General features: G+C 36.0%; 3 protein-coding genes across 17 annotated transcripts in view; 2 read left to right on the top strand and 1 right to left on the bottom strand.

Annotated features, from left to right (window-relative positions):
- The window catches only part of LOC144443207 (semaphorin-1A-like), a 94,782-nt gene extending 89,050 nt beyond the window's left edge, over nt 1-5,732 (top strand). For 14 of the 15 annotated variants that reach the window (XM_078132603.1, XM_078132604.1, XM_078132605.1 and 11 more), the window contains one exon: nt 1,182-5,732. In XM_078132603.1, the coding sequence (XP_077988729.1) occupies nt 1,182-1,483 (302 nt within the window). In that variant the 3' untranslated portion in view covers nt 1,484-5,732. The remainder of the gene's footprint in view (nt 1-1,181) is intronic. The other variant, XR_013481674.1, reaches the window with a different exon arrangement.
- Nucleotides 5,733-8,316: 2,584 nt separating this feature from the next.
- On the bottom strand, nt 8,317-12,806 carry LOC144443776 (COMM domain-containing protein 10-like). Its single transcript, XM_078133323.1, has 7 exons — nt 12,778-12,806; nt 12,171-12,261; nt 11,495-11,605; nt 10,689-10,760; nt 10,178-10,261; nt 9,293-9,460; nt 8,317-8,646 (listed from the first exon to the last, which is right to left on the bottom strand). Exons 1-7 carry the CDS (start codon nt 12,804-12,806, stop codon nt 8,608-8,610), a joined length of 594 nt encoding a protein of 197 aa, XP_077989449.1. The 3' UTR covers nt 8,317-8,607.
- An 88-nt stretch (nt 12,807-12,894) lies between these two features.
- Nucleotides 12,895-16,435, top strand: LOC144443847 (uncharacterized protein C15orf61-like). The gene is made up of 2 exons (XM_078133417.1): nt 12,895-13,320; nt 16,187-16,435. Exons 1-2 carry the CDS (start codon nt 12,996-12,998, stop codon nt 16,312-16,314), a joined length of 453 nt encoding a protein of 150 aa, XP_077989543.1. The 5' UTR covers nt 12,895-12,995; the 3' UTR covers nt 16,315-16,435.
- The last annotated feature ends 6,757 nt before the right edge of the window (nt 16,436-23,192 follow it).

The raw sequence follows: 23,192 nt of genomic DNA, 5'->3' as shown, positions 1-23,192 counted from the left end.
ATTAACTTTTAATTATGCAGATTATCATAAATAAAAATTGCAATTATGCTCTGCAAAAATTATGTACTGCAACATTTATGAAACAATGAACTCTGAGCATGTATTTGAGATTGGCAGACTGGAGGAAGGTGTGCGCTGGTTTGTGTAGTGTTTTTAACGGTGAACTGTTATTCGGAACTAATGTGGTGTGTCCGTGATATGAATTATGGCAGCCTGCTGATTTCTGTATAGATTAGAAGTTGCTATACAGAGAATGGAAGGTGTGCACGACCCTACATTAGTAATATTGAGTTGTCAGGGGCTATGGAGAGCATCCAGAGAATTTGCCTTGGTGAAGGAACTTGCTCTGGAATTATTTCCGACTGTTGAGAACTGAACTATTGCATTGTGTCCAGGAATTTTCATTTGGAACTATAATTTATTTACTCAAGGCAACTTTTGACAATTTACATTAAAATTTGTTAATTTTTTCTGAGAACTCACTAGGTAGGGACTCCTGTTGACAAGTAGGCACTGTATATGCACACACATATCACTTGTAACTTTGAATCAATACACTTGTATGTGTCAAAATCTGAGCCTGCAATGTGATGACTTTCAATAGCTTGTTTGTTCCAAGGAAGATTTCAGTTGTATACAGACAATGACGCCCGCCCAATACAATGAAATCTTCAACTTGATCAGAAAAATTCATGAATCTGGAAATTTTTACAGTATAACACCCCCCCCCCCCCCCCCCCCCTGAAAAATTTGGTTCAGAAGATACAAAAGAATAATCCTATGTAATCATTATTAAGATAACACTAATGCAGTGTCCCAGGATGATAGAAACATTGACCTTTAAATAAATATGATATCTCATTCTATAGCATTATCAAAAATATATATGTTCTGATATTGGAAATGTATATACTAAATTTAAGGACACCGCTTGAGATCAGTCGTTGAAAAAAACAGTTTGAAATAATGTTAGTTGACAGGCACATTTTGGTGAACTTTGAACTTTGAAAGCAGCACAAATGCTGGTCTATTACTCTTAGGACGGTATAAAGGGTGAATTTTGCTATTGTATTAACATCTTATAATGGTTATTTTAAGGGTTGGTTGTGGTTAGATGTAATTTTGTATTGGGTATTAGATGATATTGATATTTACCTTGGATATTATTCATTACTTTGTAGGCATGAAATCACCGGAGACACCGAATTCCATCACTTTTGTCGTAGCGGAAAACAACAAGAATAACCAACAAGAGAAACCACCAGAGAGGCCACCTAAACCGTCCGTGCCACCAAAACCAACAAACTATAACCGTAGCTCACTGAATTCCAGTCTTCCTCCGAGTCAGTCGGGGAGGGATAGCATCAAAGACATCAATAGGGAATTGAAACATAGCTTCATTCACAGCAATGGTGGCTCATCGCTAACACCACAGAAACAAATGATTCTCCCGATACGTGGAGAAAAGATCGCCCAAGTATGAAACAACAAACAGAGACTAACTGACTGTGTATGCTTGGGATATTAAATTATTTGTATGGAAGTGCTCTGTGTTTTTTTATGTGCGCCACAAAATAGCACGTCAAGTCAAAGAGCACATTTGCTAAGTTCACTGGATGAACAAGAAGCCAAACTTTGTGTGCAGTTTTCATGAAGACCGGAATGAGTACACCCACTGCCGACATATTTCTGTCCACTTGTCCAACAGCAGGAAATCTGGAAATAACTATCCTCTTTTTATTGGAATATTTCTGAACCTCTTTTTTCTAAACAACTTCAGTATTTTGGAATAACAACCAATCATGGATGTAAAAATTAAAAGCTGGAAAGGACATCTTCAAAAAAGTGGAGGGAGAAAAGACTATTCTGAGGAGTAAAAGACGGAGCTCGATTCTGGTCACGATTGATTATTCAACTGCCACAAAGTGAAGTGAAGTGATAGCACAAGGATCTAAGAATGAGTACAGATGAAGAAAAACAACGCAAAGTCATCAAGCGAAGACTTGTATGACAAGGGCACAGCGCCGAGGATTCTATGAAAGAAGGGAAATTGTTGATGTTTTAACAACCAAAATTATTTAAAGAACAGCAAAACATTGTGCTGTAAATGTGCAATTTTCGGTTGGTGATCATCATGCCAAACTTGTAAAGACTAGATACCAGACAATAACAGCACTTTGGATACAAAATAAGTGCAGGAAACATACAAAAACAAGAGTATCAGCAGAAGAAGACAAACGAGGGCGCTGTTGCATGAGAATCAGGAGATGTGGAATTCAAGTTTGTCCAGGAATATTTTCATCATAAGCACAACAATATTGCACTTTTGATAAGTTTGCTGTCACAAAAACTTTTTCAAAGAATTTATTTTGAAAGATTGTTCAGTCTTTCAAGCAACCATCATAGATAGCTTGATGTGCATGTGACATTTTCATTTTGCTGTAATAGCAGCACAAGCACATTCATGTGAGTTTACTGACAGTACAGTTTCACTTGGTTTGGACTATAGCGGTGTTTTGTGAAGTACTCTGTTGTCTTCCAGTACAAGATGGCTAAATGAAGTTTGTGTTTGCATGTGAAGCTGCAAGGAATATACTGTTTTTTAGACAATGTATCCAGGAACAAAGATGGAATCGTGTGCACAATTCATTCCTGTAGGTAGTGGTAGCCTGTAAAAGTTTTCCGATATGTTGAACAATGAAGTGTTGACAATATGCCATGGATGTAAATGTTTCTAATCTTAACTTAAAACTTTTTTTGACTGCTAACGTCAATCCTGTCTTGTTACTGGGTTGAGTTGAAACTTTCGAATATTTTCGTCAAAGTATGTTCCATAAAATGGAATGAGGTGCGTTGTGCTCTGAGCACGGGGCAACACTACAACTCATCAATTTGAAATTAATATTCAGTATTGACACCCAATTTTGTGTCAGATGTTAAATATGGATTTCTGTCTTCTCTGGAACGTTTTATGTTTTATCAAGCTTAACTCTCCGTAAATCTGAAATTTCCTTCTGGTGCTGTGTCAAAGTGTATGCTGGGTGTGTACATCATAGCTGACAATTGTCAAAGTCTTTTACATACACAGTCTGTGAAAATGTTTGATTACTCGGTTGTTTGAGTATATTACCAGTTAAGTGGCCCTAATGTAGGGGAGGTGTATTCATGTGCATCATGTGATCGTTTTCAACCAATGAGTGCTTTGAATTTCTCTCCTTGTTACCTCATTCTCAGTTTGACCGCTTAAGTCCATGTCGAAAGTTCAGAAATTGTATACTGTATGAAATTATTCCAGTGAGTGTTACAACAATGAAAAAACAATGCAGTATTAAAATGCCGAAGTCCTCACTGCCATGGCAACTGTTATCGACTTTCGAAAATGGTCAAAAGTACTTCTTTCAAAACTTTTGTTTTCCTGTTTTTACAAGACTTGAGATGAGAGGTGAGAGGACTTGACAATATAGCAAGCACAGATGTAATTAATCATGAAAGAAACGTCCAATGAACACTGCCAAAAACGTACGACTTTGAACTTGAGAACAGGTAGATTAGAAGCTTTTAGGTGTTAGTGGTCTGTTACTATGACAATAAGCATTTCTTGGGTTTTGTATCTGATTCAGCTATGCTTAGAGATGAACCAGTAGGCTGTAGATATGTAGTGACAAAAATGTTAAAAATGTTCAAAAGAACAGAAGTACTTTGGAAATATTGTACAGCACAAAATTTTTATAATTATTTGCAACGACTTCTGATTTTCTTCCTCTATCTGGATGAGGTTTGCTTTATTTTCGTTACTGCTATGCAAAAAATTTATTTTTTTAGAGGCAATGCTATTCACGGGGAAAAAAATGACAAAAACAAACTGGTGGATTTTTTGTTATTTTTTTCATGCAAAGAAGATGGTGCTGGGAAAATCCAAGGGAAGTGTTGTCTGAAAGTTCATTCACTTATTTAATATTAGGGGAAGTCTGATGCATGGCTGTTATCACATATAATGTAAAAAGTAATTTAAATTTGTTAAGTGTGATAATTTGGAAAATGAAACATTTGGCAGAAATACAGTCTTAGTATATGGCAGTTTGAGCCAATCAAATTTCAGTCTGCAGGTCATACCTTCTCCTTATTCTATTGGCTAATTGAAAACATGTGACTTGCATGTGACACTGCTTGTTAGTTCCATTATGCTGGTCATGTGGAAACCATAATCTTTATCTTTTTGTCATCTTCTTGTTTTTTCTTGCCATCTTGAAAAAAAATTGTTCTTGGAGCATCTTTACTTCAAATTGGAAAATGAGACATAAAAATGACACAATAATTAGCTAGAAATACTCTGAATGAACTCTCAGTTTGAAAATAAAGTGACCAATTCTGTCAGTAGAATTCCATGACGTAGGATTATTCCATTCCAAATACAACCCTTCTCAGTGAACTGTTGCAACTGTACACAAAGGTAGACGCCATTTAGAAAATTAGAAAATTTATCAACTGTAAAAATTTTGTTTCAATCAGTCAAAAATGATGTAAATTTTTTTTAAAAGACTCTAAAAGACACCAACTATAATGGTGTGTATACTTCATAGAAGGTAAAAAAGTGTTTTCAAAGAAATTTTTTAATGACGTATTCGAACGCCATCACTATGTTGTAACAGGTCAATGAGACGAGTTGTAAATTCTAAAAAAAAAAAAAAGTTTGACATTCCAACCCACAGCCCAGCACCATCAGTTTGCTATTATGAATCAGAGTACTTATATTTTAACCCTATGTAAATATTGTGTCAAATTATTTCAAAATGTATTTGTTTTAAGTGATAGTTACAACATCCATAGCTAAAGCTAAATCAGAGGACCTATCAAATTACATCGTAGCTGTAGAGGTGACTAAAATGGTTTCAACAAAAGGAGGGTTTGTCTGGTTAAAAAAAACCTAAAAATATCCAAAAAGTTTTAAAAAACAGAACAAAAGACTCTGGGTAGACTTCATGTACAATTTAAAGAATTACTGCTGAGTTTAAAGATGAAATATTCAAGTGCCTATATAATTGAGGGCTTCAGTGTCAATGCACTAATCTCACAACTTTCTGTCGCCTGCACTAATGAAATCTGATAAGGAAGCTGCAATTTTGTATATAGCGCCCTCTGTCGGCGCAATAAATTGTCTTTTGTTTTTATGTGATAATACCAGATAGAATGCGATGGGGGGAAAGTGGAAGCTGTCCAGAGGAAACATATGCTAGACAACCCACAAAAATATGAATTAGACCACAACTTCTTTCTAGTAAATCTTCCATCATTAGCTTGAATTCCTTACTTTGAAAGATATTTGATGAATTATCCAAGATAAACGAGTCAACTTCAAGAAGCTCATATTTGATAATAAGATGATAAATTGCTCCTTGATTCAGAGTGAATATTTTCAATTAACTCTTCAAGCTGTAATAAGCAAGGTAGCAAATTTCAGTTGAATATTTAAATTTTATGTCAATAAGTAAGTCCTTGGTTTACTTTGAACAAAGAAATTTATTTTTTTATATGTTTTATGGTTTAAAGTGTATAGGGAGGAAGTTAGCTGTTACTTTTCTAGTTTGTGTTTTGGTAGATTTTTTTTTTTAAACTTCCTGCCTGCAACAGCACAAAATGTAAAGAGAACTCTTGTGAATGTATAGCTCATAGAAATGTACAATAAAATGTTTTAAAAGCAATGTGAAATAAACGAACTTTGTTCTATGTGATAATTTGACGTGTGAAATGTTATTACTTCAACTATATGTGAACTGAAAGTGCTCAGGTGTACCTGAGTATTCTGTGTTGAGAAGGTATCAAACAGCAACACCTGTCAAAACAAGGGGGGGGGGGGAGCAAGGGGAGGGAAATGCTGGTTGTATACAGCGCCCTCCTGTGGTCATATGATAGGTCTATATCATTGAATCGTATACAATATTATTAAATGGCTGAAGGAGGCTGAGCAATTATAGCTGAAATACTAGGTAAGTTATTTACACTTTGAGTTTCGAACTAGCTCATTTGAGAATGGCTATCGCTACACTATTCTGCTATCTGTACCTCTAGACATTAAATTGTATTTTACTCAACTGTTTTGGGACGAGTAATGTATGCAATGACACACACACACTGACACACTACCAAACCACACCATTCAGTGAGGAAATGTTAGTGCTTGTGAGCACATACTAGTACAAGATTGGTGCCCTGATGCAACTCAACATGCTGTTTACAGTCAACAACCTGTATGCATATATGGTCTTACGGTTGGATGAGATTTATAGATTGCAGAATAGCCACTGGGGGCGTTCTCCTTCTTGCCCATGTTTTTAGATGAGATTTGTCCATTGCAGAATAGCCACTGGGGGCGCTCTCCTTCCAGCCTGCGTTTTTGGATGAGATTTGCCCACTACAGAGAACTGGATGGAACACCATGATTTAACTAAATGGATCTTTATTACCCTAAAAGCTCAGTTGTTTAGTTGTGATGATAAGTACATATATGATAAATTTTGATTTCAAACACAAAGAAAATTGAGATCTTGATTCGTTCCTACAATCAAGTCTTTTTTTTAAACACAATAATCCACTAAATACAGGCCACATGACCAAACAGACTTGGGTTATGAGTGCCAGGAAGGCTGTAATCCCCCTCCACACACACACACACACACACACACACATATGCACACACACACACACACACATATGCACATGCACACGCACATGCACACACACATATGCAACACACACACACACACACACACACACACACACACACACAAGAAAGGTTATAAATGACTTAACTCCCACCACTCCAACCCAATCATCAAAACCCCCTTTAAGTACTAGGACCAATACAATGAATTGGACTACAACACCATTGGCTGTATTTCATACCTTTATTAAAGCAGCTAAGGTCAAAGTTCATTTTGCAGAAAGAAAGTATCTATAATTTGCATAACTATAAGAAAAGTTAAATGATACTACTTGTGTTTGTCTGTATTTCTGTACATCTCTAAGTATAAGATATATATATATATATAAAACAACAACATAACTTTCGCTTGCAAATTATTCAAAAGCAAAGTGAATGCATTAGTGATGTCGCAAATGTGGTCTGAATGTGATGAGAACGGTCAGCTTCACGAGTAGAAAGCAGCTGTTTCATATTTGTCAGTACAGTATGAACCAATCAGGATGAAAATATTCTATACAAAGAAAGACAATCTGGCAATAGCTAATACAATGTAACGTTGGTTTGCAGCTAATGAGTGATTATATAAACAGAAACAAATGGCAGACCTTTCATGCTAATGGCTCTGCTGATAAGATAACATTAATGCAAAAAACATGAGATTGAATTATGGGCCTTTAAGTATACATATACAACTGTATTCATTTCACTTAAAGCGACATAATTCAAATGTTCTTTCCTTGCGTCAAGAAATGAATATATATGTATAACGCTATCTTTGAAGTTATCAATAAAAAAATCTAGTTGATCTATGGTGATTTCTGGATATATATTTATAATGTATGTAGAGCTAAAGTCTTTACAATGGGTAACAGTTAGACTGTCAACAGTCGCTCGTGCCTTTTTTTCCCTACGTTTTATCTAAACTCTGATCCAGTGCAACACTAGTATAATCGCAAACTGATATCGAGGGCCGAAGGCCTGAGTGATCGAGGGCTGAAGGCCCGAGCGACTGTTGTCACTCGTGCCATCTCCCTTGCTATTACTTATTCATGATGTGGCGTCATTTAATGTGGCGTTACTCTATATATCGTATGATTTGCATACAGTTCAATGTAAGGTCACTCAACATTCAACACACGTAAACTACAGCAGAAATTTGACTTCGTAAACAGTCACGTGGGCCTTCGGCCCTCGATATCAGTTTGCGATTAGACTAGTGTTGCGCCGGATTGGAGTTTAGATAAAACGTAGGAAAAAAAAAGGAGCGAGCGACTGTCAACAGTCTAGGTAACAGTCAACTAAAGCATTTGCAGTGCTTGTCACAATCGTTTATAGCATCCATATCAAATATAAAAGTATACTGTTGCATTTGCCTTAATTATCAGCCCAGTATGTGGTGTCTCTTTAAATGTATTCACTCTGTAAACAATATTACCAGTACAAAGCACATGTTTGTCATAAAATGACTAGAGAGTAAACATAAAAGTCACAAGATGTCTTAGTTTCACTTTATTAGAGCAATAGATGTAATCACAGTTGTGACAGTAAGAGACACCACACACTGGGTTGATAATTAAATTAAATTTAAGAGTATACTTACTATATAAGATTGTGACAAGCAGTGCAAACGCTTTTAGTTGATGCTTACCCGTTGCAAAATCTATGTTTTTTTCTTAAATTGTTCAATTGGCATCAATAAAATGGGGCAGTCTATTGAGATATACACAGTAACCTCAATATGGATTTGTTTGACAAGTAAATCCTTGTACTTGGAAGAGTTTACATTGGAATTCTCCAATCCTGAGATAATAATAATAATCCAACATTGGGTCTGCCTCACACAACAGTTTGTCTCCATACAATCTTGACTGTCCATTAATTGTTCCAATTAACTCCTTGTCTGCTTGCTAGCTTATAGAATCCAGCTGGCCTTGTATTGTTTCAAGCTGTAATCAAACCATCAGTGTAAAAACAAAATAATCATTCCATGATGTGAATGAGGGCGCTATCACCATAAAAACAACTGTACTGCCAACTAAGATTCCTATAAAGGCAATATGGACTCTTAGCAGTTGGAAATGTTCTGGTATGGACCAACACACATTGTAAACTAATGTAACATTTCTATATTATGTTGTATAAATGATATGTGTAGCCTTTATCTCGTATTCATTGCAATTGTACTGAATTTAACAATTTCTCTCTCTCTCCTTTATGTTACCGAAGAAATGAAGATGCCTTGGTATTTCATCCATGTTTTTTTTTTACACAATGATAGACACAATTCAACTCTAGACGTACAATAACAGAGACACCAGACACACAGCATGACAACCCTTTGATCAATTGCATTAAAAAGTAGTAAAGCATTGCTATTCTTTAACAGTGTACTAAGTAGAAACAGGGTTCGGTTGTCTGAGTATATGTGTAAAAACATTGCGTCTCATGAGTGAAACACCGAGGCATCTTCATTTCCCCTGTGACATATAAATGAAACACCGAGGCATCTTCATTTCCCCTGTGACATATAAATATATGGATTGTTTGACTCATTCAAAACTGTACAAAAAAAATCAGCAACACACTTCTTACCTTATCATAGAAATCATACAGTTGATCATGTGAGAATTCTACTTTGACCTGCTCTTTGCTACCGTCGTCAGTGGTAACACCTAACGTAAACATTGCATTGGGACTTTTCATCTTTGCCATGTTGGCTTGTGCCATTTGAAGGTTTAGCCTCCAGTTAACGTCTTCTAACTAGAGGTAGAAATGAGAACATGAAATAAACAGAGTGATTTCTATCATTAAAGTGAAATAACAATCACAGAAAGAGTACGTCTAAATAGTTCAAATGAACTGGATATAATGTCCCACCAATAATAATAGTAATCAAATGTATTCATAATGTGCTTGTTCTCCAGACACCTCCAAGTGCTAACAATTATTACCCCCTGGCATGGATCTATAGCAGAACAGCCCTTTATACTTCCTCACCATACAATTCATTGCAGCCTCTGTAAACGCATACAATTATTAAAGCATTCACATAGCAACCCCTGTTGTTCCATTTGTACAGCTGGGTTGACTGGGGCACAGTCATGGTTCAAATCTTGCCAAAATGCACAAATAAATGGAAGCCACACGGCTCGAACCTGAAACCTGCAGATTTCAAGCTGGCTACTCTAACCATTCAACAATCATGACTCTCCACTGAGGACATCATTAACTACAAAGTTCTATCAAATGAAATTAAATTTAAATTTCAAACACTTTGAGTAAATTTTCTGTCTTTGGATGCAATTCTACCGCTCTGTTAAGAATACTGATCATTTTCAGCCCTTTTACATCAATCAGCAGTGAAGCTAACAAGTGGAGTATAGAGAAGTAGACAAATCCTGAGTAGCCTGACTTTCACACCTCCGGACATTATTCCACTATGTCAGTAACTGAAAACCTTGTGTATTAATTTCTCACCTGATTTGGAGCAATAGTTCTGTGCCTCAAATTGTCAATAACACTTTTACCATTGGCAGTCCACGCTTTTACAAAAACTATGACCTGAAAGCAAACATACAGTCATGTGTGTACTAAACTTTTGAACACAACATAATTTGATATGTTGAGTTTTTCCACTGTAAACTGTCAGTCTTGTTCTCTCTATGATAGATACTGTGATGTGATCACTGGGAATGTTCCCATAGATCTTATGGAGAAAGTACACCATACTTCATCTCAAGGAAATAGACACATTTGTACAGACATCAGCATGATATCTTTTTACTATGTTGCTATGTTGAAATCTTTCCAGTGTCACATGTTATCTATCAAAATGTTTAATATATTCCATATGTATAGGATTATATCATCAGAGTCACAAATATTTAATCCCATAGGCTGGAGATATGTGATAATGAAATATAATGAACCACCAACCTACGTAAAACAATAGAAAGATATTCTTTTCTCTCCAAACATCCAAACATACCTTATCATCATCAAGTTCTAGGTTTTTCAACTGCTGTTCTAGAACCGTTGGTTTGGCACTGTGATACGCAGCCTACACACAAATAGATAAACAAATATGATTAAGCCACACACAAGATGAGTTGCACACAATCAGACAGATAATATGGATTTTATACCCTGGTCATTCTACATCACAACAACGCATGTCTATGTCATTAGGTTCTGTAGTGCTTGAAGTGCGAGTCAAAGCTTTTATTATTATATATTCCCAAATTTTCTCTTCAATAAAAATTGCAATATTTTTCTTCGTTCTAATTTCATCCAGAAAACACTCCTGACAAAACAGGTTTTGTCAGTGCTGATCTACTCATTTACTGTGACTACATACACTTCTGTTAAAATAAAATGTATCTGGAACTGGGAAATTCCTAAATGCAGCTGTAGTGTCTAGCTAACAAAGAGATGCCTTGTTAGATTCACTTCAGATAAGTCTAAGTGACTTAAGTATAGCCAGTGTATCATGACTGATTTTCTCATGAACTCTTGGCAACACTGTAGTGAAAGAGAAACTGTTTGCATTGAAACTAGCATTGTATCTTGCATCAACGATGTACCATCAATGAGAAAAAATTCCACAACATGTGATATAAACTAAGACACTACCCCTGCTACTGTTTCACAGGTACCAAGTGTATGGCAACAGTTACTATGCCAATTTCCATATTCTTGTCTAGTTTCACATTGGAAGGAAGTAAACATCAACTAGTTGAGCTAGAACCGAATCTACCATAATTTCCTACAGACTAAGGACTGTACCACACATACCTGTTCAAGAATAAAAGCTATGGTTTCTAGTACTAAATGAACATCATCACTTTCCAAGCCTAAAGCACTTTGTAGTTTCTCTTCTTCATCCTCTGTAAAGGACCTTTCATCCTGTATGGAAATAACCAAATGATCATTTGACTGTTAACTCTTTGTAGGTGCATTGATTAGCTTATTCACTTGAGTGAAAACACTTTATACAAAAACGTTATTCTACTATGTATATGTCTGTGCATGCCACAGCCTGAAAGATCTAGCCGTTCCCCTTCCACTTGTGGAGGTTGGGTGATTTATTAGTGAATGCAATGATGGTGATACACTGTAACTTACTTGTCTCACGATTATTGATAGATTGTGAAAACTATTCTCAATGACAGTTCCATTCCATTAAGCAGTATACTCAAAGGGGAAAAACTGATGATTGTTTCAATTATAATTTATAACAATGTTGTGTAGACTACACTTTCCATACAACTCCAATCTAGGTTGTAATACCAGGTTTGAGTGAACTGCCAATAGCAGGTGATGGCTATTACTTTGACAGTAAGTAAAACACTACTGATATTTTTAATATGCACAAAAAATATATTAAACCTAAAATATACAAACTCAGATTATATCCATTTAAAATAGGAGCATATATATATGAGAAATGAACTGTGTATATATTACCTACCCTTAAATGTAACTTTTGAAGAATTCTTGATAATATTCTAGGAAATTTTGATGCATCAACTTCATTAATGAGGGATACAGCTTTCTTGATCCTGAAATGTAATATTAGAACATTATGGTGGAATTTGGATATATCTTTTCCACCTGATGTACCTGCAGCTAGGTGCATTTTAGTATCGAGACATAACTTAACAAAGCGGAAATGATGTTCTCTGAATTGAAACATAAGAGGTATGGAAGTGAAAGATGTGATTGAAATAGAAAAAGCTACAATACAAATATGCACTCTTATCCAGCCTTTATAAGATACAGAAATGATAGTTGTTTGAAAATATATATGATACAATACTAGTACAAATGAATCTACATAAACATCCTACAATGAACTCTGGCAATGGCATGCACAGTACAGACGTGACACTTGAGTTGTTCTGCCCCTCCCCCGGAATTTCTAGCGGGGTTTCACGTGAATTAGACGTACTGTATACGAATCACTCGAGAAGAAAAATGACGAATTGCATTATTTGGTAGAAGTTCTCGTAGCATGCATGTGATATTGTACAAAGAAGTACGCAATAGAAAGAATATATTTAATTTAGTATACAAACCTTCCGGTTGCTTGGAACATGAGCGCCATCTTTATTATTAACCTTTGACCTCGAGGGACCTCTCATCACACGTCGTTGGTGGCGCAACGCAAAAACAAATCCTAGGTCACCGACTGGGTCATGCTGGTTCGATGCTCACAGGATCAGAGATACACAGAAATGTCACATTCATGAACTTTTCGTCTTGTGACGTTTTCCCTACAGTTGTATGATAACTCATGGTACGAATCTCAGCAGGCCGATTCGGTCTATCACTGTCATTTTTATCCAAGAAAAGTGCAAAACCGAAAGCTTCGGAAGTGTTGTCGGCACATCTCTTGCAAAGAAAGAAGCCATACTGGACTTCATATTTTGTGAAATATTCGTCAGTAGTGAACGACCAGTTTGGACTCTCACATTTTAATTGGGAAGTAGATGGTGAAAACTACCATATTCTAAGGACTGGCTGTTTTCCATATATGAAATATCACTGTAGCAAGAGACCATGGCAAGATTTACATATTGAAAATAATTTTTTCAATGTTTTGAAAATCTTAAATCTTGGTAAGTAAAATAAACCACTCATCCCCCACATAACGTTCTTCTCTATATACTATATATCAATGGTATGTATTACAACTGTCTAATGTTAGTCAACAAGTACATATTCTAGAGAGCTTGGAAAATAATTTTATTCGTGTTTTGAAAATCATAAATTTGGCTAAGTTTGAATGATAATACCAATCAATTAGTCAATCAATACGTCAATCAATCAATCTTTAATTACTCATCTCACACACCATCTTCATTAATATCCAATGCATGTATCTAAAACTTACAGCTTTTTGAGTAAGTTGTATAAATCATAAATGATGTAAATCTCAGGGGGTAGATGTAGTGTACACATGTTGACTGACCACGAGGGTGACAACATGAATCTGTTCCCCTCGAGGGCCTGTCGATCAGCCCAAAACCAAAGGCCCTCAGGAAATAGGTTTGTTTTGGGGTGATCAACAGGCCCATAACCGAGCAAGCAATGTCGTCTGCTGTGAAATACCATTGAGTGCATGTGCAATGACATCACAGTTTTTTAACTATTGCCTTCTTGAGGGAGAGCGAGGCAATATTTGGAAAACTATTGACTGGGAATGTCATTTCATATAACATTAAATTAAGTAATACCATGTAAAAATGTATTGACAAATCACAATGCAACAAATGCACGAGATGTGTTTCATATAAATCATATTATTAGCCAAGAAACTGCAAGTGCCTCCATAATGCATATGATTTAACAGTCCCTCTATCATGATAGAGTGACTGCTGTAGACCAGGTAGCCCAACACAATTACATACTGGGTCATTTTAATTACAATGTAGAGTTAGGACAGCATGAATACTAGTGACTATGAAGTAGGTCAAAATCTGGGTAATGTTTTGACATGATCAGTGCTCAATCAAAGCATAATACTGGACCCATATAAACACAACAGTAGATGCTATTTCCCCCCCCCCCCCCCCCCAAAAAAAAAAAAAAAAAAAAAGAAGAAAAAAAGATGAGTGTCTATTATCAAGTTATTGCTGCTTGCAAATAGTGTTTATAGAATTTACCTCTTGTTACCTTGGTTATGGAACTACAGCATGTCTTTCTGTAACATATTGTACATCTCGAGTGAAATAGCACTCAAATTCTGACTTTTCCTAGCCTGTTCACTGTGCTGTTGTTTACATCATTAGCTGTCATCCTCCTAGCCCTCATATCCAAATACAAGGGCAGCTGGAAGGTACGACAGCTAAATGATGTAACACTACAGCACAGTAAACAGGCTAGTATTGTCCCCAAGGGATTGATAACAGTTGTCCTTCTACAACTTACAAGGACTTTCATACATAGTGAAAAAAGGCATGTAATTAATGCACAGATAAAATGGCCATATGGATGAGAAATGGGTATTTTTACTAATACAACCATAGATGTTTGAGAGAGTGATACAAACACTTTACTGTTTTTACTACTTGAAAAAACAATGTGTAACAGCATAGGCCAAATCCGTGTTTGTAACTCAATAGACAATACAGCTGAAACAGGGAGAGTTTGCTAGAAGCCTGTACAAGACCACTGTAATTACAGCTAAAACAGGGAGTGTTCACCAGAAGCCTGACATGACATATACATTTACAGCTAAAACAGGGAAAGTTTGCTAGAAGCCTGTACATGACATACATTTACAGCTAAAACGGAGAGTTTGCCAGAAGACTACATAACATACACATGTACAGCTAAAACAGGGAGAGTTTGCCAGAAGACCGTACCTGACATACATTTACAGCTAAAACAGGGAGTGTTTGTCAGAAGACTGTAGATGATATATGCATTTAATGATCAACACCAATCATGTGGCAAGTTGAAGTTGTTATTTTACTTGCTGGGTAGAACACAGCAGGATTGTGATTGAAGAGATAGTTTTGTTTACATTCATTCATCTTTTTAGACTCCCTACAATAACAATCATGATGTGTTCAACAGTAAAAATGTTGTTATCTATCAAGTAAAACAACAACGTAAACTTGCAAAATGATCGACTCTGAATTTAAATGTATATGTTACATATAGTCTTTTGGCAAACATTGCCTGTTTTAGCTGTGATTGCAAACAATGAAAACAATTTTGTAAAGGTTTGTTATTGTGTATAGTATAAGGTCAGGGGTCAGACAGAGGTTGTCCAGGGCAATTTTTCAGTACATGCATTTGAAGAGTATTATCCCAGTTGGGATAAACCAATGGTGCTTGTCAACAATTTTTAAGTTAAAAAGTGTTATCCCTATTGGGATAAATATGGAGAGAACCTTGTATGTTTTATCCTGATTGGATGAGGAGATATTCCTGATTATTCATGGGTTATGATATTCAGTCTACCCATCACATCACTCGTGCTATCCATGCAAAAGGACTCAGGTACTTTGAAGACAATGTGTTTATTGGAAAAAATCAGACACTTGGGAGGCTAGTAGATGACCATACATCAACCATCTTGGAGTCATGATGGGCGAATGGTTAGAATGGCTGGCTTGGATTCTGCAGATTGTAGGTTTGAACCCCATCGCTGTCATTTGTTTCTGAGTGGCTAAGTCCTTGGGCAAGATTTGAACAATGATTGTGCCTCAGTCAACCCAGCTGTATAATTGGGAACCTGGTAGGATAGAGGTTGTAATGTGAATGCTTTAATCCCAAGTGCTTATAAAAGGCTGCAATGGATTGTATGCTCCCCAGGGAGTTGAGAAAGTTTAAAGAGCTGTTGTGCCACTATAGATCCATGCCAGGGGTAATAAATGTACAGCGCTTTTGAGCACAAAGTGGGAAAGTGCTATACGAAAAACAAACATTATTATCCTCATATCTAACATTATGTGTATGTGATTCATTTGACAGGTCTTCCCTGCCTTGCATATGGTATTGGTGCCAAGTTTCTTATCTCCTACTCCGAGGAAGTCCATACAACGAAAGGAATAGTCAAAGTCTATTTCCTGTATGAAGAAGACAAGGGTGCAATTAATTGATTTAGAAACAGTTATCTATACTGCCAGGTTTTTCATTTGTAGCAATATCTGATGGTCACTAGCTCTGATCCAAAGTTGTGGACTGAAAGTGTTGAGTTACGTGAATAAACTTGGACATCAAACAGAGAAGATTGTTATTGACATTAATTTGTCAATCATAGATGTAAGATGACCAAATATAACAGTGGTTGTCTCACTTTGTCATGAAACACATACAATTATTGGATTTGTGGCATTCCAATGTTTACTTCGTTTGAGTTCATTGAAAATTCTGTCAAATCATCTCAGACTAAATGCATGAATAAATGAATGAATGACAAAACAACTGTGAAATTTACTGTAAATTATGTGATTGCAAAAGATGTAAATATCACAAAATGAACTACTAATTCTCTATGGAAGTCCCTGCATTCAATCAGGGTTCTGCAGTTATGGCACGCAAGTGTTCTCCTCTAAACTACCGGTAAACTACAGTTGGACTGACTGAAGTTGCCCGTGAGTATATAAAAAACATGCTGTCGCATGAGTGAAACACCAAAGCATCTTCATTTCTGCTGTAACTACACTTGGACTCACTGTAGCTTTATCCACAAACCAAACCTTTACCTGTAAAAGATGTAACAGCAAACCAAAGAGTGTACGTCTTGTAACATAAACAAACAAAGTTTCCTGGATTTTGGTAATGCTATTGTTTTGTGTTTTGAAATATACATGTTAGGAAGAAATACAACCATTTGCATCATTGATTAGCGATGACTATAAAGATACTATCACACCTATGCATGGCCACACCATGCAGCTGGATACAACTTAGGCAAATATACATACTGAGTACACAATACTCAAATCTGTATTGTCAAATATAGATGACTTTATATTTGTCTTATCTATTCTATCCTGCTGTGTGCTGAGGTGAAAGGGGAACACCACTTCACAAAATAAAGACATTATCATAAACTATGGGTTATGGAGAGTCATTTCATGATTTGACATCACCTACATTACACATGATTCCAGAGAAATACCAATTTGAAGTTTTGTAAATAATAGATATTGCCAGTTTCCCTGATTTTCCACGTACGTGTCATAGATGGTTGTGAATTTGTTCCAAGGTGTGTTAAGGCCTAATATAAAAAATTGTGTGATTCCGATTATGCTTAATTTTAGAATAGGTGGGGTAGGTAGATTTTTTATTACATTTTTTTTTCAGTGTGAGTGTCTAGTTTAGATTTTCCATTGTTTTCCAAATGGTCTCTCTGTTATTGGTTTCTTCTCATCAGATGTAAAACCATTACAGATTGGAAGAACAGTTTTATATTGTCTTTTTAAGTTGATGTCAGTTTCCACATCCACTATTTGTCGTGAGACTTCACAATTTTTGCGAGTTTATTTTTTTTCCTTAATACTTAAAAAAAAGTTTAGGGTCGGCAGTTAAAAGCGAGGTGGGGTCGGGTAACCGGAACCAAACAGTTATTTTTTTTTACACCTAGTGTGTCTTTTGTATTTAAAATAAAGAGTGCAAAAAAATTATACATAAATTACCTCAGTTATCATTGTTAATATTATTATATTGTTGAACCAAATTGTTCTTCATAGTCTGAATGATGTTATAGTCAGTACATCTCATTCACATCAATCTACTTAACTTACTAGAGTGATAGCGCCCCCAGTGCTGACTATTCATTATTGCATTCCTAAACTTTATAGTCTGTAGAGATGTTACAAAATTCATGATATCAAACCAACAAAAATGCAAGTAAGTATGTTTAAATTTGCAATAATAATGTTTTATTTCTGATACTGTAATGGAATCCTCAGTAATTACAAGGAAAGGTTGAAGTAATGGAGGGGGGGGGGGTGTTATGTTTCACAAACTGTTCTTGGGAGGGCCATGTCATGAAATGGAATTAAGGGGGGGGGGGGGGTGTCACACTTTACTTTGACTCACTGCGTTATCTATCTTTGCATTACTTTGTGATTTTTGGCATCCCACCACTGCCCGCACTGGTGTCACCTATTTCACTTCAGCCATCTCTGAAACTATTGTACATAATATGAGAACACATCAGTTAAATCACTGCTGACAACCATGAAGTGAATCAATTGTTAGTTGTGGTGTGAGGAGAGGAGTTGGTCTCACAGCAGTGAAGGATGAACAGTGTGGTAAGATATTGGTGATATTGTGGTGATATTGACCTAGGTCCCGATAATGTCGGTAGTGCGTCCAACCACCCAGGATGGAGGGTCTATGGTCCATCTAGTCTTTGGGAGTTCTGAGTTTCAGCTATGCCAATTGGATCCAAACACAGAAATTAATTAATGCAGTGCTTCCCACAATTCACTTGTGATAGGAGTGGGAAAGAACCAACGCCTTTAGAATCATCGATGTGATTTGGATTGATTCCTTGCCATTGATTCTGAGACTTGCGTCCATTTTCACGTCTGGCCTCATTTTAACGCAACGTTTTTTTTTATTGTAATAAAAAAGGAAAATTCAGCAGGGGGAGGGTCACATTTTGGAAAATGTAATTAGGGGAGGGTAACATGTCAATTCACACAAAAGACCACGCTTGATTTCCCCCGCTCTCCTAGTAATTACTGAAGACTCCCCAAGATGGAAACTGCTCAGATTCATACGTCTTTATAATGCGAATACTATGATAGTGATGTCTTTTAAAAGAGAAAGGTGACTATTGGAAATCTTTAATCGATATGAAAGCTTGGATACAAATGAGAATACAAAACTACTGTTGAAAAATTGACAGAGCATGTCCACGTCTATTTAATGCCTTCTCAGTGATACGGAAGCTAGTGTTGCCATGACAACATATTGAAACTTTTTAATCTGTTTACTAGCCACAACTGCCATATTTGAACTGGTTTTAAACAAAGCAATTTTCCTTACCACCTTTCTTGAAGACCAAAATGTTAACATAAGTTTACACAAAAAACACCAGTTCACCAAATCTCAAAAATACAAAACAATATAATTGTGTAAAATAAAAATAGGTTTTTATTTGACATTGCATACAGAAATATACATGGCGACTTTTTAAATAACACTGTGACAGTAAATGTTACATGTTTTTCACTACACAAGCCATTTACACTTCACACTCAAAAACACATGAGAGATTATACCCTTAATAGCTATCACTATTTCTATAAAATTTGCCAGTATTTACATAGTTATACAGAACTATCACCAATTTAGACATTCCCAAACTTAAACTATACATAGAAGGTGATATTGAAAGTTACGAGTTGTAATAATAGTCCCTAAAAATAATTTAAATGGACGTTTCGATTGATAGACTCTGTGTTGATGTTTATAAGGATATATCAGCATTTGAATACACATAGGGTGTCTTTGGAAATGTTTTAAGTGAATGTTATTTACAATTATTGATGAGATGAAAACACTACCCTACCACTCTTTACAATCATACTAAATAGTAAGAAATACATGGTGTTCATTTACATCTCAAATTATGTATCCGATGCACAACTTATGTGGGCTACTACTGTAATTACCTGAGAAAAGTAGATTTTTATCTAAATTACACTACTAACATGATATTTCATTATTGTACTCGTGTTGCCAAGGAAATCAGTGGAAAACCCTGTCCTTACACACACACACACACACACACACACACACACATACATACATACATACATACATACATACATACATAGACGCATGCATGCATACATACATACATACATACATACATACATACATACATACATAGATGCATACATACATACATACATACATACATACATACACACATATATACACACATACATACATACATACATACATACATACATACATACATACTTAGACGCATACATACATACATACATACATACATACATACATACATACATACATACATACTTAGACGCATACATACATACATACATACATACATACATACATACATACATACATGCATACATACATGCATACATGCATACATGCATACATGCATGCATGCATGCATGCATGCATACATACATACATACATACATACATACATACATACATACATACATACATACATACATACATACACTTAATATGTCACATCACATGTACCACTTGTAATCTCATTTACATCATCACCTGTCAGAAATGTCTTAAACAATACATCGGGAAAACAAAAAGAGTATTTAAGAGACGTATTTATGAACATGTTTATACTATTCGTAACAACAAACCGACCCCTGTATCCGAACACTTCTATCAACCCGGGCATAAACTTACTTTAAAATAAGCGGTTTATGTAAGATGCGTACTGCTAACACAAGGGTCAGAAGGCTGCATGAACTCTCGTACATCAGCAATTTAGACACACTGTCACCCAAGGGTATTAACCGTAAAGAGGGTTAACTTTCTCCCTTTTTTGTCCACTTTCTCCCTCGAGCTCACCTTTGTCACCGTACTTTCCATTTATTTTTCAGCCCCCCCCCCGCCTATTGTCCCCTTTCCCTTTCAAGCTAGGTGGCCATATTACGTTTCTTTTTAAGCCCACCTAAGGCTACTCTCTTCATTCATATTCAGTTTACCATCCAGGAATACGTTCGAGGTTAGTAAGATCTTTTCACCCTGTAGTCATATTTTACTTCCATATCTGTAGCATTTTATTCCGACACTTTTATCCTGTATTCATTTTAGCATTTTGTGACTTTCGATTTTATCCATTTTATCTAAGTATTAGTTTTACCCTGAAGAAGGCAACTGTTGCGCTTCCGAAACGTCGGTTTTAATAAAGATCATCAGAAGATTATAGTGACTGGTCGAGACATCTTTAATTTCTACCTCATACATACATACATACATACATACATCCATACATACATACATACATGCATGCATGCATACATACATACATGCATACATACATACATACATACATACATACATACATACATACATACATACACACACACACACACACACACATACATACATACATACATACATACATACATACATACATACATACATACATACATACATGCATGAATACATACATACATACATACATACATACATACATACATGCATACACACTCACCCGCCCACCCACCACCCACCACTCGCTCACTCGCTAGCTCAGAGTAGACTTGTTGGACGAGCGAAAATTCAAAAATTATAATGCCAGTAAGCTTAAGGATAGCGAAAAGAGTTTTGTAGAATTAGTCGTACACGTCTCCGGGTAGGCTATCACTCAACCTCTTACTTAACGCAATTTGATACAACATGTGAATCCCCACAACAGATATCGTCTTCCTAAAACCGGAAGTCATCAATAATTGTAAAACTAATAATAAAAAACCCAAACCACAGACAAGTACTTGTCTGTGCCCAAACTAATCAAATTAAAATACAACAATAACCAGATTTAAACTGAGTGCCTTCCGTAAGGGCAAAGTTTTGAGACTGTCATTCCTACAGACAATTGTTGGAATACAACAGAACATATGCAATAAGTTATTTTTTCTCATTTACTGCTATTTGCCCATTGCTGTTAGTGATCTCCTGGCCAACCACAACTTGTAACGTGAAGCTTTATAGAACGTAGTGGCATAACACTCACCGTAGCAAGAGTTTTAAAGGCCAACAAAATGTTTCTGGTCAGCACCCATCACTTAAGTACCCCCCTTCCCAAGTTAATTTTTTTTCATGTTTGTCCAGCCTATATTCTGTCTGCAGATGAAAGGGAAAACACAAAAGTAACTCTTCCTACATTAATTGCCACCAGTGAAGGCAAACTAATCATGAACTAGCCTATGACATCCGCCCCACATACACACTTGCTGTAAAGTACTAAATAAAAAGAACAATAACTGCAATGATAAGTAGATTTTACCATTGGTAGGGGAGAAATTACCTTGAGTTTTTTAAGGCAACTTTTTAGACTATCTTGGCAATAATTTCACATTTTGAAAAGACAGTATCATCCTAAACTAGCAATTAATCTTTATACATAGGGTTAAATTGTTTAAGAAGAGTTCACTACCATTATGACAGTAAATGGTTGGTGCATCGGATTGTTTGTTGACTGTGTGAGTGACCTCTGGGGTGAAGGAGTCCTAGGGGTCTCCAAGTATAGGTAAGGTACTGGGACAAGAGCAAATACCACTGTTCAGAGGTCATACCATTGTAGCAATGGAATGGATTTTGTCTTCCATCAGAATCAAAACACAATTACCCCCTCCCCATCCAAAATTTCCAAAAGAGTACGACCCCTTCTACCGCCAATTTCAAAAACAGGGTGGCCACCTACCAATCAACCGCCCAGCCGAAGAAAGTGACTCACTAGTCTGGCAATAGAGAGTATTATTGGCACTAGCCTTGGATGCTACAGAGAAACGTTACTCTAATAGGAATCAAAGAAACATAGTACGTTATAATTGATATTTGTGTACGCTTTCCTTTATAACATACTCTATACTCACAGACCCAATCCCAACACACAGGCACCCCCACGCATAGGCACCCCCTTACAGGCACCCCCCCCCACACAGGCACTTCATATACATATACAAATACACATACACGTACAGATACACATACATACACTTGCCTCCAAGGACACTTACGCGCGCGCGCACGCACACACACACACACACACACACACACACACACACACACACACACACTCACAGACGACTCAACACATATTGAAAACACTTATGAGCAAGTGTGTCAGTGATGACTGGTCATGGATTTAACAATAAGTACAAAACACATTAGTGTAAAAATGAATATATATATATATATATATATATATATATATATATATATATATATATATATATATATATATATATATATATATATATATATATATATATATATA

The sequence above is a fragment of the Glandiceps talaboti genome, chromosome 12, assembly GCF_964340395.1.
Source record: "Glandiceps talaboti chromosome 12, keGlaTala1.1, whole genome shotgun sequence".
NCBI classification, from domain to species: domain Eukaryota; kingdom Metazoa; phylum Hemichordata; class Enteropneusta; family Spengelidae; genus Glandiceps; species Glandiceps talaboti.
Note: the sequence above shows the minus strand (reverse complement) of the source record. Positions and strands in the feature narration are given on the sequence as shown.